The 25,689-nt window shown below is 37.2% G+C and overlaps 1 protein-coding gene and 1 pseudogene across 14 annotated transcripts; one reads left to right on the top strand and one right to left on the bottom strand.

Annotated features, from left to right (window-relative positions):
• Positions 1–4,505: 4,505 nt before the first annotated feature.
• LOC120071034 (putative pentatricopeptide repeat-containing protein At5g52630 pseudogene) lies at positions 4,506–25,410 on the bottom strand (annotated as a pseudogene). Of its 12 annotated transcripts, none has more exons than XR_016527519.1 (7): positions 19,386–19,527; positions 18,078–19,280; positions 16,341–16,421; positions 14,798–14,883; positions 14,237–14,319; positions 5,217–5,303; positions 4,506–4,520 (listed from the first exon to the last, which is right to left on the bottom strand). The product of XR_016527519.1 is annotated as a putative pentatricopeptide repeat-containing protein At5g52630 pseudogene, transcript variant X5 (transcript). The 12 variants fall into 12 exon arrangements; XR_016527521.1 differs by lacking the exons at positions 4,506–4,520; positions 5,217–5,303; positions 18,078–19,280; positions 19,386–19,527 and adding exons at positions 8,057–9,241; positions 9,356–9,583; positions 24,034–24,125; positions 24,954–25,410; XR_016527516.1 differs by lacking the exons at positions 4,506–4,520; positions 5,217–5,303 and adding exons at positions 8,057–9,241; positions 9,356–9,583.
• Positions 17,015–23,002, top strand: LOC120071033 (uncharacterized). Of its 2 annotated transcripts, XM_039023018.2 has the most exons (3): positions 17,015–17,388; positions 17,966–18,130; positions 18,209–23,002. In XM_039023018.2, exons 1-3 carry the CDS (start codon positions 17,341–17,343, stop codon positions 22,658–22,660), a joined length of 4,665 nt encoding a protein of 1,554 aa, XP_038878946.1. In that variant the 5' UTR covers positions 17,015–17,340; the 3' UTR covers positions 22,661–23,002. The 2 variants fall into 2 exon arrangements, with proteins under 2 accessions (XP_038878946.1, XP_038878945.1); XM_039023017.2 differs by having other exon boundaries at positions 17,038–17,388; positions 17,966–23,002.
• Positions 25,411–25,689: the final 279 nt, after the last annotated feature.

Here is a 25,689-nt window from a genome sequence, read left to right on the forward strand (position 1 = left end):
ACCATGGTGCTCTTAGCCGATCTCTAGTTGACTCAAGCATTCACATACATGAGTCCTCTCTCCAACGACTCCTTCGTCTCTCCAATCTTCTTTTGGAGCGTAGACAAGAATTTCAACGCCCCTATCCTGGGGTTTTCACTCTCTATGGCCGACTCAATTTCAGGTTCACCTTTCTCAGCCTTGTCTTTTGAGCTTGAGGCCAACGTGGCTTGTTTTCTCCTCCTCCAGGTCTAGGAGGGCTTGAATAACTGTTTCTATTCCCACCATTTGATGAAGTTGGTTGCTTCCTCGCGTCTTGAGAGTCTGTGTTAAGGTCATATAATCGTTTTGCTGCCACATAGGCAGAAGAGAGGTCTTGTACTCTCTGTTCATACAGCTTCGACTTTGCCCACGATTTAAACCCTTCGACAAAATATAAAACTTTTGTCTTTCTTGGACATGTCACATATATCTAACATAAGTCCCGCAAATTTCTTGTTTCAACTCTTGGAGTTTTCGTCGGGCCAAAATCTCAAAATTCTCAGGAAAGAACTACAAACGAAGTTCTTGTTTCAATTTATCCCAGGTATCTATCGTACAACACCCTTCTTGCATGTTCGCAAATCGTGATCACCACCACAGTTTTGCATCTTTAGTTAGATGCATGATCACCAGCGTGACTTTCGACTCCTCTGTCATGATGTTCGTCGCCTCGAAATATTGCTTAAGTTCGAAGATAAAGTTCTCTAAAGCCTTCGCCTCCCGCACCCCATAAAAGGGTTTTGGTTTTGGGATTTTTATCCTGCTCACTTGAATTGCTCCCCCAGATGGGGCTTGGTTTCCTACAGCTCAGATGGTGAGATTTACCCTCGCTCTTACATCCGCAATCTTGGCTCTGACGACGTCAAGGACCGATCGAAAATCTTTTGACAGATCAGTTACCATCTAAATTATTACTTTCTGGGAGCCGTCCAACTCTTCGATGCGCTCCTCTATGTGGGCAATAGATCTTGTTGAACTATCCCCACGCTCAAAACTGTCGAATCGTGCAACTTTTGTCTCTAGGGTTTCCACCCTCATCATCAATTCTCTGACGGGTAACCCGTCTAGGTGGCCAACTCGCATCAATTCCATCGGCTTTCTCGACAATTGAGTTTCCAAGAAACGAATACTATCAGTGACTTGTTCAACATTTGCTCTTCCATCTCTACCAGCCTGTCCACATGGGACTTGTTTAAGTTCTTTGACATGTTTACTAATTTTTCCTTCTGTAAGCCAACCCTGATTCATATACCAACTATCACAATCGCACTTTCAAAAGCTTCCCTTAGCGATTGTGCGGCACTTGTTTCTGCTCATAAGCAAGTCAGTTAATTCAAATACGGAACGCTGATGGCACACCGGGTACCTCTCGCAACCTCCACCCCTGTTTTAGGAAAAATGGGTTTGGAAAAAAAGGTTTTCGCAAGCATTTTTTAATGTATGAATAAAGAAGAGAAAAATTGTAGTAGGTTAGAAAGCAATGAGCAACAACGCTTTATAATATGCTACTCCGAGTATGGGGAAGTGATAGTTAGTCTTATCCCCATATAGTGTATTCTGAACAAAAAGCCAATTGGCACCCTTGCATATGCAAAAGGGCGAGCGGTCACTTACAACAAAAGTACAAGCAAAGCAAACTAACTTAACTAATGAAATACATAACATGAAAGCATGATAAAAGAGGGTTGGATTGGGCATGCGGCCACAGGCAACAGGCCCTGGACAAGCATGACCTGACACGAAGGACCCATCAGCAATTCTGATCCTCTCATTCTTAGCACTTGGATGATATGAAAGAAACTGGTCGGAAGAACCAGTCAAGTGGTCTGTAGTTCTTGAATCTAGAATCCACGGCTTGCTACCAGTTATACTAACGAGATCAAAAGATTGAAAAGTACCTGACTGGGCGATCATACTTACACCCACTATACTAGAGCTACTCTGATTGGTCTTCTGATTTTGAGGTTGAGGTCCTCCGGTTGCCAATTCACCTACCAGTGCTCGTCCAGACCCTGACTGACGTCGTTTACCATTCGGTGGATGGCCATGCAGCTTCCAGCATTGATCTTTAGTGTGTCAGGGTTTCTTACAATGTTCACATATTGAAGTTGGCTTACCATTTTGCTTATCATTAGTAGAACCTGATGCTTTAAATGCAGTACAGTCAGTTGGCGAAACCAGTATATTATTCATAGCACTAGACTTGTCTTCCTCAAGGCGGACTTTAGAACAAACTTCCATTAGGGATGGTGTCAGACGGGTTCCCAGTATCCGACTTTTTACCGCATCAAACTTAGAATTCATCCCCGCTAGAAAGTCATAAACTCGGTCGGTCTCCTCAGACTGGTAATGTAAGACTCCCCCACACGGACAACTCTAGACCATCTCTCGGCATAGGTCCATTTCTTGCCAGACAAGAGATAGCTTGTTGAAGTATGTTGTAACGTCCATTGTTCCCTGCTTGCATTCATGGACTTGTTTGCGTAAAGTATAAAGCCAGGAAGCATTCTGCCGTTTGGAGTACAATTTCTGCACAACCTCCCAAATGACCCGTGCAGTGGCTGCATATAGTAGGGGTTTGCCAATTTGAGGCTCCATACTCCCCATTAGAATAGATCACAATAGGGAGTCTTTTCCCTTCCATATACGTTCTTGAGGAACACCCAATCTCGGTTTTGATATCTCACTTGTCAGATATCCGAATTTATGATGACCTTCGAGGGCTATTTTTATGGATTGAGACCAAGAAAACTAATTATGACCATTTAATTTCTCCCTTACAATACAACTAGCAGAATTTCCTATTACACCAGAAAATAAATTTGTTGGCTAAGAGGTTACCGAGCTTCTTGAGTAAGCTAGTAGACTAGAGGGGAGTTCTGATCGACCATTAGAGGTAGCTCCAAGAACCTTTCCGAGGGTAGCCATCTGTTGCTGAACTGACTCATTCTGCTGTTTAATCTGGAGTTAAAGTTGAGCAAACTGTTCCTGGATATAATCAAATTTTTGTTTCAGATATGACGAAGATGATTCACCCATCTCCAATCTGCCACCCATAGGAATTCCTTGGTTGAAACCACTACCCACTCTTGGTTGGAAATAAGGCATCGCGACTAGAATAGGGAAATCTATAGGCGCAACTGCAAAGAAGATGGCTTGGGTCTGAAGCATTGTGGCTGGCTGGGATGGCAGAGCTGGAGCCGAACACTTGGGCTTGCGCACGGAAGTCTGTGCTGGAACCGAGCGATGGTTGAGGATGATCGAACGACTGTGCTTGACTGAAGCCAGTCCAAAAAGATTCGATTGGGTAGGCGCCGGATGAATGGTTGCTGTCTTCGATCAGATGGCTATCGCTCGTGGAAGGATCGACGCGAGTTTACGTGATCAGTTGGTTGCTGGTCGTGGAATGGTTGGCGCGAAGTTGCGATCTCGTTTGGTGTGCCATCGCCTCTATGTCTGTCGTTTGGTGGTCGATCCAATCAGCTGGCTGGGTCTATTGATTTTTTACCCAGCCGGCTACCTGTCCTCTGGGTTGGGCTGCTCCAATCGACTGATGAAGACACGGTAAGATTGTCTAGAAGTATCGTTCTATGGCTGTTTGTATGATAACTGCAATATCCATGGTTGTGGGGCCAGATGGCACTTGTATTTCTCCTGTTTGATTTTCCTCAATGGCGGCCGGAGTTTCATCTCCTTTCTTTGATACCATGATGAAAAATAGAAAGAGAAGGAAAAAGAGGCCACACATAGGGATACGTGGAAAACTCTAATACAAGGAGAAAAAACCACGATATAGAGTTTTTCTTATGATGATTTGATACATCAGATACACAAAGGCTACATGTTTAAATAGAAAAAAGGGAAACTCTAGAGTATAATAAAAAGACAAAATTTCCCCTAGGGCTAACACCCTATTTTCAATACTAACTATTAGCAATAATAGACAATTATAAAATACTTTAAATGTTTATCACAGATAGATACTGATAGAATGTCTATTGTGATAGACATTGATAGAAAACTTCTATCCCTGTCTATTAGCGATAGACAGCGATAATGAAACTTGTACTTCTTTAGCATGACTAAACCATGAAATCAATCCTATAAGCAACTAAACTTAAAACAAAACAAATATCAAAACACTAACGGTATACAATCCAATAACTAGCCCCTATCCAAACATATCTAAGAAAGTATATCTATCATTGAGCAAACAAGCAAACAAGCAAAATATCAATAATGAAATCATATCTACCACTTTCTATCAATGATGGATAGAGATAGAACACTTTCGATACCTATCTGTGATGGACATGTTATCAGCGGTCTATCACTCTCTATTAGTGATAGATAGTGATAGAGCGCTATCACCGTCTATCACATGTTCCTTTATACCTTCAATTTTACTTTCTCTTGTTCCTTCTTTTGAGTTTTTATCTTCTTTGGTTTGTTTGATGATTCCCCTTTACCTGTCTTCCTTTTGATGTTGCTTACCACCTCTACACAAAATAGGGTTAATAGGTATTACCATTAAACAAAAATTAGGCTTAATAACTATAATAATTGATAAATTGATAAGAAGAAAATAAAAGAGCTATACCTTGAAGAGTTGTTAGTGATAGAAGAAAGATGCGGTAGCAGTAGCAAAAAGATGAAGAAGGAGAACAACAACAGTGGAAGAAGGATTAAGAAGAAGAAGAGGAAGAGGGGTAAGATGCAACAACATCGGATGTAGAAAAATAAGAAGCAACAACGATGAAAAAAGAAGAAGAAGAACGATAGAGAGGAATTCGATTTTGATTGATAGAAATGCATAGGAACAGGAAATGGAGATGAAGCATCAGCTTGCATTGGAGGGAAAATTTCTTGGAAAGGCATGGAGAAAATCACATGATTTCCAATTAATCGTGGATCGAGTTGGGTCATCGCATGGATTTCACGTTTTTTGCGTGTGGGCTGGGCTTTTTTTGGTATTTGACTTGATTTTTTAGGCTGCTAACGAATTTTCGGACATTTTATTTTATAAATTGTGAATAATATGGCCCATTTTCCTATATATAAAAACCCCCCTATAGAAAATCTAAAACAAAATTTTAGTTCAAGATCCTTAAAAATTTAAATTAAAAAGAAAAATTGAAATTTAAAACTACCAAACTCAACAGTTCTCATGAAAATATTCAAAACATCTAGGAAACCTGATACTAAGCAGAAGCGGTAAAGGTTGTCCCATGGCACCATCAACAAAATTCCTCATCAAGTACTTGATACATTACTTCTCGTACCTGAAATAAAAAAAAAATATTTAAGAAAAGAATGAGTATTTTAAATACTTAGTTGTAATCTCATTGCTAGAGTCAAGCTATGCAATAACAAGCAACTAAGTGTTTATAACTAGTAGAATCTAACTAGTGTACCCTATGAAGCACATACACAAATACGGCTACACGATACGGATATGATCGGATACGACGATTCGTCAATTTCTAAAAAAAACTTAGATATGGATACGTCTAAGGATGCGTCCTTTTTTTATATATATTTCTAAGAAACGAGGATACTGATACGTTGAAGATACATTTTTCTCTTTAAAAAAATCTAGGATATAGATAAATTTAGCATACAAGTTAATAACAATAGCACAAAATAAAATACAAAACACTGAAATACAATACAAAAAAAGCAACATCTAAGATGTTGAAGTACAATAGTTAATAAAATGCAATAGAAAAGTGACTCATATTGCAAAAAAGAAGTATGAAGATAAACGAAGAACTTATTGTTGAAGATGTCCAAATGGTTTATATTTTGGTGGACTTTGTGGGTATTCAAATGTGAAGATAGAGATTAGATGATTCTCTAGGGTTTGGTCCGTTATTTTTTTTTTCTCTTTTAGTTTTGGACTCGAGTAGTGAGCTTTTTAAATAGGTTGCCTAATTTTAGATTGGGAAGATTAGATGAGTTATTTGTCTTTTTTCTTAAAAAAGAGTATGCATAGAAATAGATACATTAAATCGCGTGTCAAATACGTATCTGAGAAGTGTCTGAAAGTATCGGTATCCGATACGTGTCTGATACTGATTCTTTGTCTCACATGAAGTATCTATGCTTCATAGAGTGTACCAAAGCTAAACATAGAGGTCATCTAAGCAAATAATTATACACATCCTATTGTAAGTGAGATATACTCATACATGTCTAGTGGATCCAAAAGTACACGAACATACTTATTTGGTGGACCCTGAAGATGTAGAATCATAGTGACATAGCTACTGGTAGAGGGTAATTGTCACTACACTGATCTAGAATCCAACATGTAATAAAGACGTCCCACATCATAAAATATATTGTAACAACTCATGAAATTCAAGTTTGGATCATTTGTGGCTTTATGGGGACTCTATTGGAGCAAGCTATCATGCAATCCATCACTAATAACCAATCAAAGCACTCGAAGGGTTGGCTATTATGGAAAGTCTTAGGAGCATTTTCGTTAGATTTAGATCTAATTACCCCCATCTAGTGGTCGAGTCTAATCCTTTGGAGATCATCAAGATATTCAACAACAGGATTGAAGACCTTATTGAAACGATGAATGTTGTGGCCGAGATTCTCTCCAATCACCCCTTTGGCGAAAGTGTCCAAGTTCTATTTTTGTGAAAGGGACTCCACCTACTTTCTCCTTAATACCCTTCTCCCTTGAGCACATCCTCCTCTCACTGCATATTCGCCAAATATTATTTCAAAGCACTTTGTCAACCTCTAAAGAGGTTTCTTTTGTTAAAATCTCCCATCCTGTATGAAAATTGGTAGGCCCAAGCCCAATTAAGGTGGTTAGCAAAAACTAGGTTTAGAATTGGTGTGTGTGAACATTTAAAGATTTCTTTAATTGTAGAGTGGATGTCAAATATTTTAATTCATATAGGAGAAGTAATTGGGTTTGATTTGTGTGAACATTGGAGGTTCGCCAGACAGTTTCAATTGCTACAATGGCAAATTCGATGATGTTAGCATGCAGTGGAGGATGAGGCCCATTAGAGTGAGGTTGAGTTGAACCTGTTCGATAGAGCAATGGTACAAAATAGAGTGGAATCGTAAAGCTTCACGATTCTAAACCCAATTTCTATTGACACCATGGTGCAAAATAGAGCCATTGGAGAGAATGGAATATAAAAGCTTAGGCCACATTTCGTCTTTGGTTTCTTGTTTTTAAAAATTAAGCCTGTAAACACTATTTCTACCTCTAAATTTCAAAACCAAGCCAATTTTTGAAAACTTCAAAGTAGCTTTTAAATTATTATTATTTTTTTAAAAAAAATTTAATTAAAAATTCAACCATTATACTTAAGAAATATTTCAATCATTAAATATTTCCTTGAAAACATTAGGATGTAGTTTTATAGGAAAAAGCATTATGTGAAATCAATGCCTAAGAGATCATTTTTCAATCATTCAATCAGAAGAATCCTAGGTAGTCCTTATCTATAAATATTTCACTCGAGTTTCTAAAATTTGAACTTTAAGAAATATGAATGCAAATTATTAACAATCTTGGATGTTTAGACATTTTAGTAACAAAAGGATTAAACTATAGAAGTTCACCCATTCTAAAGCTCAACTTTCAACCAATAAACTAAGATGTAATATTAAGATTACCTCACTCGTACATTTCTCTCTCCTTTCCTTAATCACCTTTGGTGTTTTTTTTTTTTTTTTTTTTTTGGGTTCTGCTTTTGATTGTATTTGGGTGATCTCCTTTTTTACCCTTTGGATTAGGGAAGGACCGGGGCAGAGATGCACGGTCCCCATCCTGCAGAAAAATCCTCACTTTTTATTTTATTATTTTTATTATTTAAAATTAACTAAATTTAATATTTATATTAAAATTGTAAATTTTATAAGAAATTAGTATTATTGTTACATATAGTTTGTTTAAATTAAACATTATATATATTTTATTATTATAAATTAATAAAAATTAATCTTATTATGTTAGATTTTTAAAATTAAAAAAAAAATAAAAAGCGGAAACTTACTATTTCAATAATATATTATTATTATTATTATTATTAACAATTAAAAAAAATCGGGGTCGGGGTCGGGGACGGGATGGAGATTCCCTCCCCGTCCCCGCCCCGTCCCCAACCAGAGACTCAAATCAAGGTTTAAATCCGTTCCCGGTCAAACAGGATTCCCCACTGGGTCGGGTTGGAATTTTACCATCCCTACTTTGGATGTTGCGGCTCAATGGCTCAGTCCTCCTCCACTCTCCTCATTTGTAACCGTTAGCCTCTCACTGTTACCCATGGTTGCCGCCTTCTCCGCCTCCCTATCCAGACCATCCTCCCGTTCAATCCTCATTGATCGGAAAATTTTCTCCATCAATCTTGATGAGAAAACAAGTGGATCCTCCGTTCGGAAAACAGAACAGGGGAAGAACACCTCCTTCTCGTTTTGTCTATCTTGGGCGGCTTTAAAATGGCTTGCATCTGCCTTTGACGTCTTGCACAAGGATCCTTGTAATCAATATCTTTTTCAGAAATGTATTGACGAGAATTCTACTCTCTGGCTGGTGAAACATAACAAGAACGGCTTCTTCGTGGAGATCTCCTACCTACATCATTCCGGTCGCACAAAGCTTTACACACCATCGGAGGACAACAAATAGGCAGGTTCTCCTTTTTCTCGTTGATATCTGATTTTCCCAGTGCACCCTTACCTTCCATCCAAAAGCAAAAAACCTTCAGCAAGGTGATCCAAAATCATCAAAGCTGTCCCCCTGTGGAAAAGCTCTCCCAACTGAGGCAGTCGACTCCCGTTCATCCCCTTCCCCAACATGATTGGTATTCAATGGTGATTGCAGACCGTTATCAGTTTCACGATTCTTGGGCAGAGATCAAAGAGGCTATCCAAGCTTCTTTCTCCAAGAGCTGTTCCATCAACCCTTTTCACGTTGACAAGGTGCTGCTCCACGTTTATGATCCAACAATAGCAAAAAAGCTTTGCAGTCACACCAAGTGGACCTCATATGGTTCCCTATAGATTAAAATTATGGCCACCATCCAATCATACCGCATACCAACGCCAATCCGCAGTTCATATGGAGGTTGGATCGAGATCATTGATCTTTCCCAACCTTTTGGAACGACAGAAATTTCAAATTTATTGGTGATCAATGTGGAGGATATCCAAATATTATCGTCACGAGTTCCATCAGCATCATCTGAAATTTTGATTGAAATGATGGTTAGATACTACAGATTTTCAAAAACAAATTAGGGGATTAAAAAACGTTCAAGTTTTTGCTTTAGATACGAATTGTGAACTGTTGAACGACCTTCCCCAATGCAAAATGATGCTTTCAATTTTGTTATCTTCCTAAAATGCAGATCGTCTTGTCAATTCGTCAGTGATAAGACCACTTCAGTCGTCCATGATGACGATTTCCTCTTCCTAGATGCCTAATAAACCACTCAAATCCCTATCGCAATATTACTCAGCATCTCATCAATTGATGTTGCCATTGCCATCAACGGTGACAATCTGTATTTGTTTCTTTGGTGCTCTGTAATTGGAGAGAACAAAAGAGAAAAATGTGTGTGAAAGGGAAGAACAAAAATGTGAAATAGTCTCACACCCATCATAAGTTTGGCTTTCTTCATTTTTTTCCTTGATTCTCAAATATTTTGCCGCGTGCATGAATAGTAAAATTTGTGGATTTTTTACCAACATTTTTATCAAAATACTACAAACAAAAGCTATAAAAAGTTATATTTATTGCTTGAGCTAGTCTTAGCTTAATTAGCTCCTAAGAGTGTTATCCAGGGGATCATCATGATTGAGACTACCTCTACTCAGATTTAGCAAACCAGGACAAAATTTTCACTCTCGACTGACTCACCTGCAACACAGATTGGTGATTTTCATCTATTAAATCTTGCGCTTCTTCCAGGATGATGAGAAATCAATCACCAGTAATCTCTACAAGAACAAATGCCATTGGTGAAGTGGTGGAATCTACTTATATCTCTTACTACAATCTCTCGGGCAAAAATTTCTGAAGCAAACTTCATCACGGTGTGACAATCTCCACAAGTTCTTAGATTCTTTTTTATCGTAATTGGAGCCCCGGCAGGAAGGCTCAGCAGCCCAAATGCAAGAGCTAGTTTCTCACTATGGTACCACAAACTTTGCTCCTTGTATGCTTCTGCTATGTTTATTGCAAATTCAGTCTCAGCCACATACCCTTTCTTCTTTACCAACTCCTGTATCTTTTCCAACATTTCATAAATCTCCTGCGTTTTCTCATGTGACTTATCATGCACTGTGAATACAAATGTTGAATTCTTTATGTCAATCCAGCTACATCCTGGTTCCTTCCTCACCCCAATGGTTTCCATCTTTCTTCTAATCTCATCAGCCTCATTTAACATCCCATTACGTGTCAAGATGTTACAAAGCAGCACATAATTTCCAGGATTATCTGGTTCCAAATCAAAAAGTTCCAGAGCGACTTCCTTACCCATTTCAAGGTTGCTATGATTCCTGCAAGCACTAAGCAGAGCACCCCATACCGAGGCATCTGGTTTGATAGGCATCAATTCTATAAACCTCTTAGCTCTATCCAACTGCCCAGCACGACCAAGCAAGTCAACCATACATGCATAATGTTCATATCCAGGGTAAATACCATGCACTTTAATCATTGAATTAAAGTAGAAGAATCCTTCTTGCACCCGACCAGTGTGGCTGCAAGCAGACAGAACAGAAACAAAAGTAATATAGTCAGGTTTAATCCCCTCTCTCAACATTTGCTTGAATAACTCAACAACCCGGTTAGTATGCCCGTGTTGTTGACAAGCTGCAATTATGGCTGTCCAACAAACCACATTACGTTCCTCGGTCTCTTCAAATATTTGAAAAGCATCTACCAAGCTGCCGCATTTTGCATACATCGTAATCAAAGAACTTGCAACACACAAATTCTTCATAAACCCAGATCGTATGATCTGATTGTGGATCAGTGTTCCCTGATATAATGCTGCAAGATTTGCACAAGAATGAAGAACAGAGGAGAATGATGCTTCATCAGGTATTAAACCTTCCCTCCTCATCATCCAAAAACTATTACAGGCATCTTCATAATTGTCATTATAAACACATGCCATAATCATTATGTTCCAAGTAACCACATCTCTAACTCCAATGTTTGAAAACAACTTTACAACGTCATCAAATAAGCCACATTTACTATACATGTCAATCAGTGAGTTATTTATATAAACCATATTCCTGACACCAAGCTTCAGAGAAACTCCATGAACTTGTTTCCCAAACTTCAAGTTACCAACATTGGCACAAGCACTCAAGGCACTGGAAAAGCTTACCTCATCAAGAGCAGTTGGACTCTCCAGTAGAAGCGTTTTAAAGAAGAGAATGGCCTGATCATAAAGCCTGTTCTGCAAGAACCCCACAATCATAGAGTTCCAAGTCACAAGGTTTCTCACGGGCATTTCCTCAAACACCTTCTCGGCCATGCACATATCACAACACTTGGCATACATGTCAACTAATGCACTGGCAACAAATACCTCAGCATGGTACCCATGTTTCCAAATCAAAGAATGCATCTGATCACCATGAACAGAAGCCATAGTGTCAGTGCAAGCAGATAAAACTGCAGAGAAGGTGTAATGATTGGGATAAACCCCAGAACGCCTCATATGGTTAAAGAAAGTCAAGGCCTTAAAGGGTCTTTTAGAACGGGTAAACTGGGTAATAAGAGAAGTCCAAGAGACAACGTTCTTAGAGTCATCTGGGGCTGAGGAGAAGAGCAACAAGGTTTGGTCGATAGAGCCACATTTGGCGTACAAGTTGAGGAGGTTGTTGAAGAGGAAAGGGAGGGAAAGGAAGGCGGTGGTGATGAGTTGGGAATGAATTTGAGTGGCATGTTTTAAAGTCCGGCCAGAATTGAGAAGGCTGTTAAGAGAGGTGGGAGGGTGGAGGAATGGGGTAGAATCGATAACTTTCATACCTAGTCATAAGTTGTACATAATCAATAAGATTATAAATTAGAAGTTACAAGCAAAGATTCTTGCTTTGATTTAGGAGGTTGGGTAAGATTAAGAAAATAATAGAGTGGGTATTGGTTGGAACGGAAAGCACTTTGATACTTCGGCCATTTGGGTCAAGATTCACACGACCTTGTTCAAAATCCCAAAGGGTGTTCAAAAAGGCGTTCAGAAGAGAAGTGCTTATCGGAAATCAACCTTAACTTAATCAAACAGTCCAAAACCGTCGAGGGAAGCCACCGGAAGAGCTTCGTTCCCGCGTGGTCTAAGCGTCGCGCGGTGGTGTGGCACTCAACATCCCGTCGCCCGCCGGAGATGAAGCAACGCTGTGGCGCCGCCGGAATCGAGAGAATATGGAGGTCGAGGTGGTTGATGCGGCGCGGAAGAGAATAAGAAATTTCTTTTTCTTTTATTTTGATAAAAATACATTTCAGTCCAAAATTTTTTTAAAATGTCAAATTATTTATAGAAATAATTATACGATTATAAACTTGTATTAATTTTTATTATTATAGTATTAATGATAGACTTCTATTCGTTTCTATTAATGATAGACTTATATCCGTTTCTTTTATCGGTGAGATTTGTATCAGTTTTTATCACTGTAGACGTTGATAAACTATATTTATTTGTAATAAACATTGATAACAATGTCTCTCACAATTATTATTAACTTTTGCTATTTATGTAAATATTTTTCCCTATATTTTCTATTTTTTAAAATCTCCTTTTTAGTCTCTAAGTTTGGAGTCTAATTTCCACTTTAGTTCTTAGGTTTTAGTTCTAAAGTTTTGAGTTTGATTTCGATTTGGTCATAAGTTTCAAAACGTTGTAATTTTACCATTAACATTTTGGTATTATTTGAATTTGACCCTTAGATTTCAAGATTTACATTTTTAAACTCAATTTTCACTAAAAATTCATTTTTCATCTTCAGTGTTAATGCATGTTAATAAATTTAAAATATTTAAATGAATTATAATCATTTCACTATTTTTCATCATTTTTAAAATAAAATTTAAAATTTTACTTCATAATTATTTTAAATTAATTAATAGACATTGATGTTAATGTTTGAAAGTGAGTATTTAATAAAAATTTGAGTTAAAAATGTAGAATCTTGAAATCTAGGGACCAAATTCAAACAAAACTCAAATATCAATAGTAAAATGACAACATTTTGAAACTGAAAGACTAAATTGAAACCAAATTCAAAACTAAATGTGCAATATTTTGAAACCTAAGGACCAAATAGGAATTAAACCTCAAACCTAGGTGCCAAAAAGTATTTTTCCCAAGTTTTTTTTTTATTTCTTTTTTAGACAATATGGGTGTAGAATCTCTAACCTCGAAATGTGTACTTTCAACCTCAAGATTAGAGGTTAACAAAAAAAAAAAAGGTCAAAATGAATTTTGTTATACTTTTTTAAACTTAAGAGTCTTTTTGGTCGAGAATTTGAAAATAAGAGCTATGTTAAAAATATAAAAATATTGTTTTCAAAATTTACATTATTTGAATCACAGAATCCGACAACAGTTTTCAAAAACAAAATCCAGATTATCTGTTAAACACATATTTTCTGAACTTAATAAATTTAAAAACATAAAAAAGAATTTGAATGGCCAACCAAACAAACCAAAAATTTTGCTATTTTCTTATGGACAAAAATACCAAAATATGCCTTTTTTTTCCCTCTTCCTCTTCTTGATTTTCTCTTTTTCCACTTTTCTTTTATGATGCGATGGAGAGTGAGACCGAGAGAGAGAGTGATAGAGCTAGAGGCGAGCTAGAGGCCATGTGCAAAGATGGTAATTTCATTGATGCAAGCAAAATGACAAAAATCTTGAAATTTATAAAGTAGGGTAGATTTCATTTTAGCTTTCAAAAATAGGTCATCCATATGATATTCTTTATATAGGTTGAGGTAAACTCATTTTGACCTAGAATAAAAGAAAGATCCTTCTTTTTCCAAAAATGTTATGCCATGTTAATCTACAATCATAATCCACCAATGGAGCCAAGTCGAGCATAGTTCAATTGATATCCGAATATGCAAGTAACCACGGAGTAGGGGGTTCAAATCTCCCACCCAATTGTTGTACTAAAAAAAAATCTATCAATGGAAATTCAATTTTCTTGATCTTACCTCTCCTCATACGTGCTTTCGACAACTTGGCGGTTGTTTGGTCTCCGCTTTTGGGGGCACAAGTGCTTGGTCGCTAGGGTTTCCTTTTCCTCAATCAAAACGAAACTATTACAATCGAGTACATTTACTAAAATTTGCAATGGTAATGTAAGGGTCTGACTTTTAAATACCTCTAACTAGAATTATTACTACATGCATGCAACTTTAAAACCAAAATCAATTGTCCATTTAACTTTAAAAAAAATAAACAAAACTTTCTAAATAAAACGTTGCTATAATAAATTAAAAACTTGCACAACAAAGTTTAATTCAAGATCCTTAAAAAACTTGATGAGAAAAAAACTATTTAGAGTTAGAAGTATTAACTCAGTGGTTCACATCAAAACATCAAAAACAATCTTAAAAACATGATACTAAGCAAAAGTAATGTCAAAATCTCCCGTAAAACCATCAATAGATCACGTCGATCAACATTTAGTATGTTCTTACCTTTACTTCAAAAACGTTTAAGGGGTGTTTGGCCCCCAAGTTGGGTTGGGTAAGTAAAGAAAACCCACTCACCGTTTGGTTCACCAATTATTAAAGAGATTTATTATCTCGTTATTTGCATCAACTCTCCCAATTATCCTTTGTGCGTCAAACACCCCCTTAGAGATAAGAAAAAGATTATAATGGATTGATAAAAATAAGACAACTTTTTACAAAGTTGAAAAAGAAAGGGACCAAGTTGTATGGGAGAATGACTTTGATGAGAAGGCAACATAATAAGAAGTCCTAAAAAAGGCATTTAACCCCATCATCAAAAGTTTGAAGGCATTTTAACCCCATCAATTATCAAAAAGCCACATGGTTGAAATAGCACCCATTTACCCCATCTTTTAATAGTCACATTATTTCTCTTCCTTTTGCTTTCTAGTGGGATATGATAATCAACTTTCTTCCCTCTATTACAACTATTACTTATTGTTTTTTTTGGTTGATAGTTTGTTCTCCAAATCGAGAATATGAGATTCTATTAACAAAAGCCCACAAAAGAAAATCCAAATCTTCTCAATCCATGAATTGATATAACTTTGTGTCCAGCACTGAAAAGAAGCAATCTTAAAACAGATTTTGATTAAACTTGTCTAATCATATTTAACAAAGAACATTAAACAAACAAATGACAGATAATTGTATTTGGTAAATATACAATCCCATTCAAATGACCCAATTACATGTGCTTTCTTTTAAGACCACATTATTCTTCTTATTCTTCTTCTCAAGCCTTATTCTCTATCCTTCTGTCCCGCCACCCATCACTTCACCAGAAACCATCAATGAAATAATCGCAGGTGAATTAGTAAAATCTGAAGAGGATAGCTCTAATTTAGAATTAAATAATGTTGGTGTTATATTAATGGTGATAGTTTGCTAATCCAGAGGAAAGTTCTGTAAAAGCAATGGAAAGAATTGCTTAGATACCAGTAATCGAAGCTTATTTAGGTCGTGTTATGAATGTCCGGCAAAATCTAATTGATGGACAAGATCTAATTACATCTTATGACTCTCAGTTAATTGAATCTCTCGCACTTGATATTATTTCAAGACATTTCGTATTCGAGCCTCTTCAAACAAGACTTATTGTTATTAATTCAAAGAATCATATTAAACGTGGTTAGCGAGAATTAATTATTGGGTATAGGTAGATCAATAAATCTGCAGTAACCACGAATATGATTCTCAATCAACAAGAGCAAAATGTAATGCGTTTATGCAGGAAAAGCTGTTTGTTAACACTTAATTACCTCCACATTGGGGTCTTCCAAACTAGCTAAGCTAAGCTATACCGAAGAAGAAGAAGAAGAAGAGAAGAGAAAAGAAGAGAGAAAGAGAGAAAGGGAAAAAAAATAAAAAAGAAAAGTAATGTGTGATCTGATCTGATCTGCTTTGCTGTGAATGTTTTGTTTTAAATTGTTGGGCGGCTCTTTTAAGTTTTTTAGATGTGCGTTTGTCATAGATTTGGAGATGAATTATGAGAGAGAGAGAGAGAGAGAGAGAGAGAGAGAAGGCCTTTCGTTGATTGGAAAACAGGGCAGACCCAACAAAACTAGACATCTTGTACCTGGTGGGAGTGGGCTTCAAAGCACGCAGGCCATGGATGAGGGTCCTGCTTTTCTTTCTTCAGCTATATAAAGATTATAATCTGGTGGAGAAGATGAGAATTGGGTTTCAGTTGAAAGTTCCTTAAAACATACCAACTCTCTTAAATCATACCCCAAAAAAAAAAGGTTTAACATTATTCTTTTTTCTGTTAAGTATCAACGACAAACATGCAACAGCAAATAGAAAGTACAAAAATAAAGTGATCTTTGAAAGCCTTAATGACCAATGTCCAAGTCATCCGATGTTAAATGCAACATTTAAAAGAGAAAAAAATATCAAATGGCGGATCGCTCCAATTTGATCTAATTTAATGCCATTCCAAACGTAACATGCATTTATGAATATGACATAGAAGGCCAAAACAATTCCAACCATGAAGAATAATACAAGCTGCGGGACCCAGTTGCTTTTGGTGTTTTGTCATCTTGCCAATGCAACATTTAAAAGAGTGAAAAATATATGTATCAAATAGTAAATGGCTCCTAGTCTAATCTAATTTAATGTCATCCCAAACATAAAATGCACTTATGAGAAGGCCAAAGCAATTCCAACCATGAAAATCAATACACAAGCTGTGGGACCCAGTTGCTTTTGGTGATTTGTCACTTTGCCAAAGCCAATTATCATCACTTTTATCTCTCCACTCTCTTTGATTTTCTTTTTCTTTTAGATAGAAACTAAAGGGAATCATTATCATCATCCTCATCCTCCTCAATCATTCCATCCCAGGTCATGTGAGAAAAGTCTGTCAGTGACAGACTGTTTTTGCTTTCCCTTTGCTAAATTTTTCCTCCAAGTGGTGTGGTTCTTCCATTTAGTCTGCTAGTGACTTAATTAAGCTTTTGTGAGTTGTTGCCAACCTCATCATTTCTTTCCTTAATTTCTTCATTTCTTTTTTCCATTTCCATTTCTTAACTACTAGGAACTGCCACTTTGTTCCTCAATCCACAATAATCATTATGGCCACCCAAACTGTTGATTCCCATCAAACTTATACATCCGATGAGGTGAGTTTTTCCTCCAAATTTCTCTTTTATTTTCACTTCTAATTAATTCTCCACGCTCTCCACTTCACTACTTAAGTTTCTTCAGCTTCTTATTTCTTGCTACATGATTTCTCTCTCATGATTGTTACGGGATGTGACGAGTTCAGGTTTTTAGATTCTTGATCAACACGCGCTTGTTACTTTTCTAGTTTAAACTTTAAACATTCTTTTGTGTGATATTTTTGTTAATTTGCATGTAATATTGACTGTATGCATCCATTATAAATTCTCTAAACTGAATATTACATGCACAACCCAGACATAGATTTGTTAATCAAGAATTAATTTTTCCCGCCACTAAGTCATCTTATCTATAGTTTAGAAGCATGGCTATGGTTCGGTTTTTTAATTATTTTGATTCCTATATCGAATTCCCTAATTTTTACTTCATTTGTGTTAGATATCTTTAATTACATCTTGATAGATCAGAACAGAGTTGCAAGAGCATGTAATTCTTATTCTATTCTTATTCCGTCACATGGTTGATTGGATCTCTCAATTCCTTCAGCAATATTTTCTGGGTTTTATTTTATTGTAGCAAAAAGAGAAGTTAAGTAGTGAACCAGTAAAAGTAGCGGAACAGATAAATCTCTCTTCACCACAAAAAACTATAGAAGATGACAGAGAGAAAGGCAGAGCTGACAACTTACGTATTCCAGATAGTACTTTGTCCACGTCCAAGGAAATGGCAGTGGATATTCAGGTTGAGCATCTTGTTGTTGAGACAAAAAAAATAGATGAAACTCCTATTGTTAATCTTCCAGTTCATGACAATGTGCAGCTTGAAAAAGAAGCTACTTCTATATCAGAGGAAGCCACTGCTGCTGCCGCCAATGAGACCCTACACGAGGAGAGGCGATCGGCTGAACCGGTTGAAGGAGAAGCAACAGAATTGCCAGTAATCGCGTACCTGGAAAAGAGTATAAAGGAGTTTGATGCAACTGACAATGGCAAGAGCCCACCAGAAGAGCAGCCAACTGTAGAAGTCATAGAAAGAGAGACTTTGGAGGTACCAGCAGAGGCAGCCGCACAAAAAGTAGAAGAACAACCATCAGAGGTTGTGGACCTTCCAAAATTACAAAACGAATCATCACGCGATATTGTTTACAGTGAAGAAAAAGAGGAACCAGGTGCCCATGTACATTTTGTAACAGAAGTTGCAGACAAAGTGGAAATGGTTTCTGAGAAAGTAGAAGAGAAGAACCCAACGATTATTGATAATACAATATTATCAGTAGAGGCACACTCTAGTAAGGGCCCAACAGATGCAGAGGAGGAACCAGTGACAGAATGCGTCAGTGTAGAGAAAGGGTCAGACAAGGAACCAGAGACTGATGTTCCAAAAGAACCTGTTGAACCACCAAAGAAAGAAGCTCAGGCAATTGAGGCTGTTCCATTGGAAGAACTGATAGAGGGGGTTGCAAAAGAAAATTTTGGAAGAGTTGAACCTCCAACAGAAAAAGAGCAGCCAGTTGAACTTCATCCATTCAAAGGGTTGGAAGAAGCGATAGCAAAAGAAATTAGCATACCCACAAAAGTTCCCAAAGAAAAGCAACAGGGATCTGAAATTGAAGCAGGGCAAGAATCAAGTGAAGTGATAGAAACAAAGATTAGTGAATCTATTGAAGTTTCCCATGAATGTGAAATTCCAGTGGAAGTTCATCTAGCAAAAGAACAAGTAGTGATAGAAAAAGAGACAAACGAATCCTTCAAACCTCCCAAGAATAAGGAGCAGTCGGACGAAGCAACTGCCCAGAAAGAATCAGTAGAAGTCACAACAAAAGAGGTTAGTGCATCCTTTGAACCTCCCAAGAACGATGAACAAGCAGATGGAAGTCTTTCAGCGACAAAATCTGGAGAAGTGAAGGAAAATGAGACTAATGATTCCACATTGGGTTTTGAAGTCGAGAGACAAGAAAAGGTAGTCATTGAAGTAAAGGATGGTATAAGAGAGTTACCTGAAATAACCAAACATGTCCAGGACACTTATGTTGAGGCTGAAACTGTGACAGATGAAAAGCCACTGGCACCTAGAGACGACACTGGCCTACCAATTAAGGAAAAAATCCAGAAAGAAGAAGGTAGTGATAAAGAAAGTTCAGAATGTCAGATGGCCGAATCTGGTCCTACAAAAGATTCTGTTAATGGGTCAGAAAAAGAGCACCCAACTACAGAGTTTGCAAGTATAAAGAAAGAGACAAGGCTGACACCAGAGACAACTTGCGTTCTAGAAGAATTTGTTGGACCTCCAAAGAAAGAACAGCCAATTGAGGTTGTTCCTGTGAAAGAACCAGTGCAGGTGTTTGCAAAAGAAGATATTGAAAAAGTTGAGCCACCAATAGAAAAGAAGCAGCCAGTAGTGGTAGCAAAAGAGATAAGTGAAGATATTAAAACAGGTGAGCCACCAATAGAAAAGATGCAGCCAGTAGTGGTAGCAAACGAGATAAGTGAGGTGGTCACAAAAGAAGTTACTAAAAAGGTTGAAACTTCAACAGAAAAGCAGCAGTCGGAAGGGGAAGTGACAGCAAAAGAGACAAGTGAGGTGGTTGCGAAGGAAGTTATGGAAATGTCTGAACCTCCAACAGAAAAGGTGCAACCAGTAGTGACAGGGAAAGAGACAAGTGCATCCATTGAGCCCTTCAAGAACAAGGAGCAGCCGGATGAAGTTATTTCTCAGAAAGAATCAGTGGAAGTTATTGCACAAGAGAAGGCAAATGAAGCTTTTCTGGTGTCAGAATCTGGTGAAAAACCAGACGAGGACCATCCAACAAAAGAATTTGTCAGCGTAAACAAAGAAATGAGGGAGAAACCAGACATAACTCCTGTTCCAGACTTATCTGTTGAACCTCCCAAGAAAGAAGTGCATCCAATTGAGGTTCTTACAGTGGAAGAACAAGTAGAAGTTATCACAAAAGAAATTATTGTGACAACTGAACCTCCAACAGAAAAGGAACAGCCCATTGAAGTTCACCCACAAAAAGAATCCGAAGAAGCAACAAAAATAAAAATTACTGAACCCACAGAACTTCCTAAGGAAAAGGAAGACAATGAAGTTCTTCCAGTTCAAGAATCAAGGGATGTGACAACAGATAAGATTAGTGAAATTGCTGAAATTCCAAAGGAAAATGAGTTGTTAACCGAAGCTCATTTAATGAAAGAATTGGAAGTCATATCGGAAGGCACTAGTGACTCCACTGAACCTCCCAAGAACAAGAACCAACAAGATGAAGCTCTTTCCCACAAAGAACCATTAGAAGTTATAGAAAAAGAGACTAGTGCCTCTTTTGAACCTCCCAAGAACAAGGAGCAAGCAGAACGCGATCTTTCCGAGACAGAATCATTAGAAGTTATAGCAAAAGAGATTAGTGCGTTCTCTGAACCTCCTAAAAACAAGGAGCAGGAAGATGAAGGTTTTCCACCGACAGAATTGAGAGAATTGAGAGAAATGAAGGGAAAAGAGACCAGTGATTCCACATTGAGTTCTGAAGAAGTTGTGAAACACGAACCTCAAATCATTGAAGAAAAGTATAGTGTGGGAGAATTACCTGAACTAATCAAACATGTTCAAAATACTTATGTGGAAGCTGAAACCGTGAAAGATGAGAAGGAATTGGTTCTTGAAGACGACATTGACCCACCCACTAAAGGAGGAAATGTCCAAGAAGAAGACGCACAATGTGTAGTAGAAAGTGATGAACAGATTTCAGTGGGTCAGGTGGCTAAATCAGGCCTTATGGATGACTCTGGTAAGGGATTAGAAAAGGAACAACCAGACACAACTTGTGTTCCAGAACTGTCTATTGAATCTCCCAAGAAAGAAGATTCAATTGAGGTTATTCCATCGAAACATGTAGAAGTGATCGAGCAGAAAAAAGTTGAAGCAGTTGAACTGCCAACAGAAAGGGAGCAGCACAGCGGAGTTCATCTACTAAAAGGATCAGAAGTGGAAAAAGAAATTACCGAAACCAAAGAACTTCCTAAGGAAAAGGAACAAGCAGTTGAAGTACAGTCAGTGCATTTGCAAGAATCAAAGGAAGTGATAGCAGAAAATATAAATGAATCTGCAGAAATTCCCAAGGACGGTGAATTGCTCAATGAAGTTCAACCAGTGAAAGAATTAGAAGTCATGGTACGAGACAATAGTGAATCCATTAAACCTCCCAGGAACAAGGAGCAGCCAAATGACGCTCCATGCGAGAAAGAATCAGAAGTTATAGCAGAAGATATTGGTGAGTCCTTCATACCTTCCAAGGACATGGAACAGGCAGATGAAGGTTTTCCTGTGATTGGATCCGAGGAAATGGGAGCAAAAGAGGTCAGTGATTCCACATTGGGTTCAGAAGAAATTGAAAAACAAGAACCTAAAGTTACCCAAGTGAGGTATAGTAAGGGAGAATTGCCTGAGATAACCAATCTTATTCAGAACGATTATGTTGAGGTAGAAACTGAGCCAATTATGAAAGGTGAAAATGTGGAAGATCAAAAGTCATTGGCTATTGGGGATGACAGTGCGCCACCTTTGGGAGTAGGACAAATCCACCAAGAAGAGGAGCAATGCACAATAAAAAGTGACCAACAAGATTCAATTGATCAGAGGGGTCAACCTAGTGTAGAACTAGCTGCACCTAGCTTTCCTCCTCATGATGCGAAAGAAGATGAAAAGAAGGAAGCGAGCAATATTGATGTGGTTGCACAATTATCAGTGGTGGAAGCACCCGCCATGGAAAAAGTGGGAGAGGAAAATGAAGAAAAAGGAGTGAGGACTGAGAAAGCAGATGAAGATAAACATGAGAACATACAAAACATAACTCTGCCAAGAGAAGAGATGGCTCCAAGAGATTATGAAACTGATGCTGCAGTAGCAGGAAAGTCGATTGATGACCAAAAAGCTGGGGAAGTAGTAGATCTGATAGCAGAAACCAAGGTAGAGAGTATTACAGATGAGAAACTAGCACCAGTTGAGACTGCCGATGCTCAAGTAAATGAAACAGCTAAAGAACCCCAGGAATTTGAGTTGGAAGTAAAAAATGAAGAAACTGTGAGGGCAAGAGGAGAAGTTCCGAAAGTGAATGACAAGAAAGAAGTTCCATCAAAGCCTAGTCATAAGCATTCACACAATATTTTATCGAAAGTGAAACAGTCACTGGTGAAGGCAAAGAAAGCCATCATTGGCAAGTCACCAAGCTCAAAAACCCTTTCCTCTGAAGCAAGGGATGACATTAAAGTTAAGTGATGGTATGCAATTCATAAGCGCTGAATATTTCACAGTTCACACAAATTTCGTATAAACCCTTATTGTTTGGACATGCAGCAGAGTTGTTGCGTCAGTATTATTTGATTTTTCTCGGTTTGTTTATTATTCAGAAATAAGTGTGTATAGGAGAAGGTTTCATTAAATGTTATACTTGATACTGTACGAATAGATTGGTTCTTCTTTGTACTTATCATTGGTTGGTGTTTTGTTTGTTTTAGTAATTATCAGAAGATGTGGTTGTGGGAATTTTTTGGATAGATGTCATAGTTGCAATGTAAAATTTGATATTGTACGTTATACATTGGTTCTTCTTTGTATTTACTATTGGTTGGTGTTTTGTTTGTTTTAGTAATTATCAGAAGAAGAATTTTTTGGATAGTTGTCATAGTTGCAATTTAAAATTCAATATTGTACTGTGATGCATACATTTTCAGCAAATTTGTGGATTTTGTTAGCAAACTTCTTGTCCTTCCATGGAGTTTTTGATCAAGTCCAAGGCAATTTTAATCTTAATTGTATGCCATTAAATTAACTGAAATGTAACTCGTACAGGCAATTTCAATGTAGTGAAATTTAAGTATGGGCATACTTGCCTGCCAAGCATGGGATGCACCTACTGACATTTAACATCAACATATAACATAAACGAAGGAATTCTTTTGCCTTGTTTCCTCATCAGACTGCTCTATTTAATACAACAAGGGAACTTCATTTTCAGACTACAAAAGCAATGGCCTCTAGAGCAACATGAAGAGGCAAGATACCGAGTAAATCCGGATGTCAGGAATATCATAGACATAATTCAACTGCTAACCTCATTACTAACATATTAATAGAGAACAAAAAGAAACACTCTTAACAATACATTACCAGGCAAAATAAGCCAAGATCAAGCAACTATTAATTTTCCTCCAGCTAGCATATCTTAACTTATCTTAAACCTCGCCACATTCCAAACTTCGATACATGACCTCTCCACCTCTCAAAAAACCCTATTGTTCATCTCGAGCCAAGCTCCTCACAAAAAAATTTCTTTGATAACACAACCGTTGCTATTCCAAGCCAATGGTCTCAAACCGACGAAGCTAGACACAGATTCTTAGAAAAAGCTCAACAAAAAGCAGAAATAGAAAACAAAAACCATAGAGAAGAACATCACTTACAGTACAAATACATCCCCACATTAATGAACTTACTCATTGAAAATAAAAAGGATCCAAAAAATCACAAGAAGAAATGTCGAATCCAATATGAAAAAAAAAAAAAAAAAAGATCCTAATTAACTGAGAATCCAGAACCCAAATGCAAGAAGAGGGTGATGGAAGACAAGATAGAGAGATATTAATTAATACCTTTGCATTAGATGACTTGAGCGGAGAGCTGGGCATAGCTTGAAAAGGTCCAAAAATTTGATGACTTTAAATATATGGAAATTTAATAAGACCTATGTTTGAAGAAGACAACTGTTGTTAGAAATAAGGGCTTTTATAGAGTGAATGAATCAAACTAAAGGTACCCAAAAAAGTATAGTTGTTTAAGGCGAGCCATTAAATTGCTTCGCATTCCTTGTGAAATGCCTTAAGAGGGGAAATGAACTTGTGTTTTTAAATGTTGTTTAGTGTGTTCTGCCTGTATTAGAATTCATATATTAGTTTAAAAAATTAACGAAAATGGTTGGATTTTAAGGAATATAATCTTTTTGCTCAGTCTGCATGTTCAATTAATTTTTCAATTCAAGGCATTCAAGTAGTTATGTACAGCAAAAAAAGTTTCAGCTTTAACCAAAAGTATCAGTTTGTCAAAGAGTTGTAGAAGTGATTAACTACATTTCCAACTTCAAACTTTCATAACTAAAATGGTCTGTCAGTGTAGAGATTTTTCATTTTTTTTTACCAGAACAATATTCATTGATGTAGAAAAAGAGAAAATAAGCTAAATAGTTTTCAAAAAAGAAATCCATATTACTCCAAGTTAAAAGAGAGTATATTCTAATCATATTTTAAAAAAAAAACAATAGTTAGGAAGATTGTATGAATTTAGAAACTTTCACCGAACCAAATTGAAACAAAACTTAAAATATTCAAACTAAACTAAAATTTAGACCATTTAACTAAACTCAAACTATAAGAAGGAAATTTATAATTTAACCAAGGTAGCCTTTCAAAGAATGGATTCAAATCCTATGATACCTACCGAATTAAACCGTTTTCTAATAAGCAAACCAACCCTATCCAGTGAAATTAAAGGTGGGTTAGAAGATAGAGATACGAACCAATCAATATGAAGGGAGTGAGATAGCTCATGGGCATGAAATGAAGCCAAATCCGATGGAGCTGATAGGAATAGTCAATGTACAGCATTTCAACCACCGGCCGGCGTGAAAAATCAGGCGAATCCCCAACCACCCCCATCCTCATTCTCCACTGCCTCTGCCACTCTCAATTTCTTCGATCAAATGCGGGGTTCCTACCATTCATTTTCACAAAAGAACTGCTGCTCCAATAAATATGGCATCTGTTGCGATTTTTTCTGGGGTGGGTGGGGGGGTTGGGGTTGGGATTTTGAAGCAAAGAGAAGATTATCTTTGAACGGTTAAGAAAGTGAGATTATCCAGTTTTGCGCGCGGAACCAAAAGAAGAGAATAAAAGGGATCGGTATTGGTTGGAATTGAAAGAACGGAAAGCATTTTGATTCTTCGCCCACTTGGGTCAACATTCTCTATCTCCTCTGAGGGCCTGTTTGGGGTTGGAATGGTCATTTTAATCTAATTATTAGCGCCCACGTTTGAGGAGAAATGACTGGAAATAATTAAAAGTTTCACTTTCCAAAGTAGTACGTTTTTCAAAACTCATTAAATTGGTTGGTCTCGAATTTAATTGAAAATTAACTCTTTTTTTTTTTTCTAACTTATACATTGGTTTGAGCACTTTGTGAAATGTCGAGTGGTATTAATATCAAGATTCTACTAATATTTTTAAATATTATATAATCTTTTCAATTTATACCAA

This window comes from Benincasa hispida, chromosome 2, assembly GCF_027475165.1.
Source record: "Benincasa hispida cultivar pf3 chromosome 2, pf3_genome.v1.1, whole genome shotgun sequence".
NCBI classification, from domain to species: Eukaryota; Viridiplantae; Streptophyta; class Magnoliopsida; order Cucurbitales; family Cucurbitaceae; genus Benincasa; species Benincasa hispida.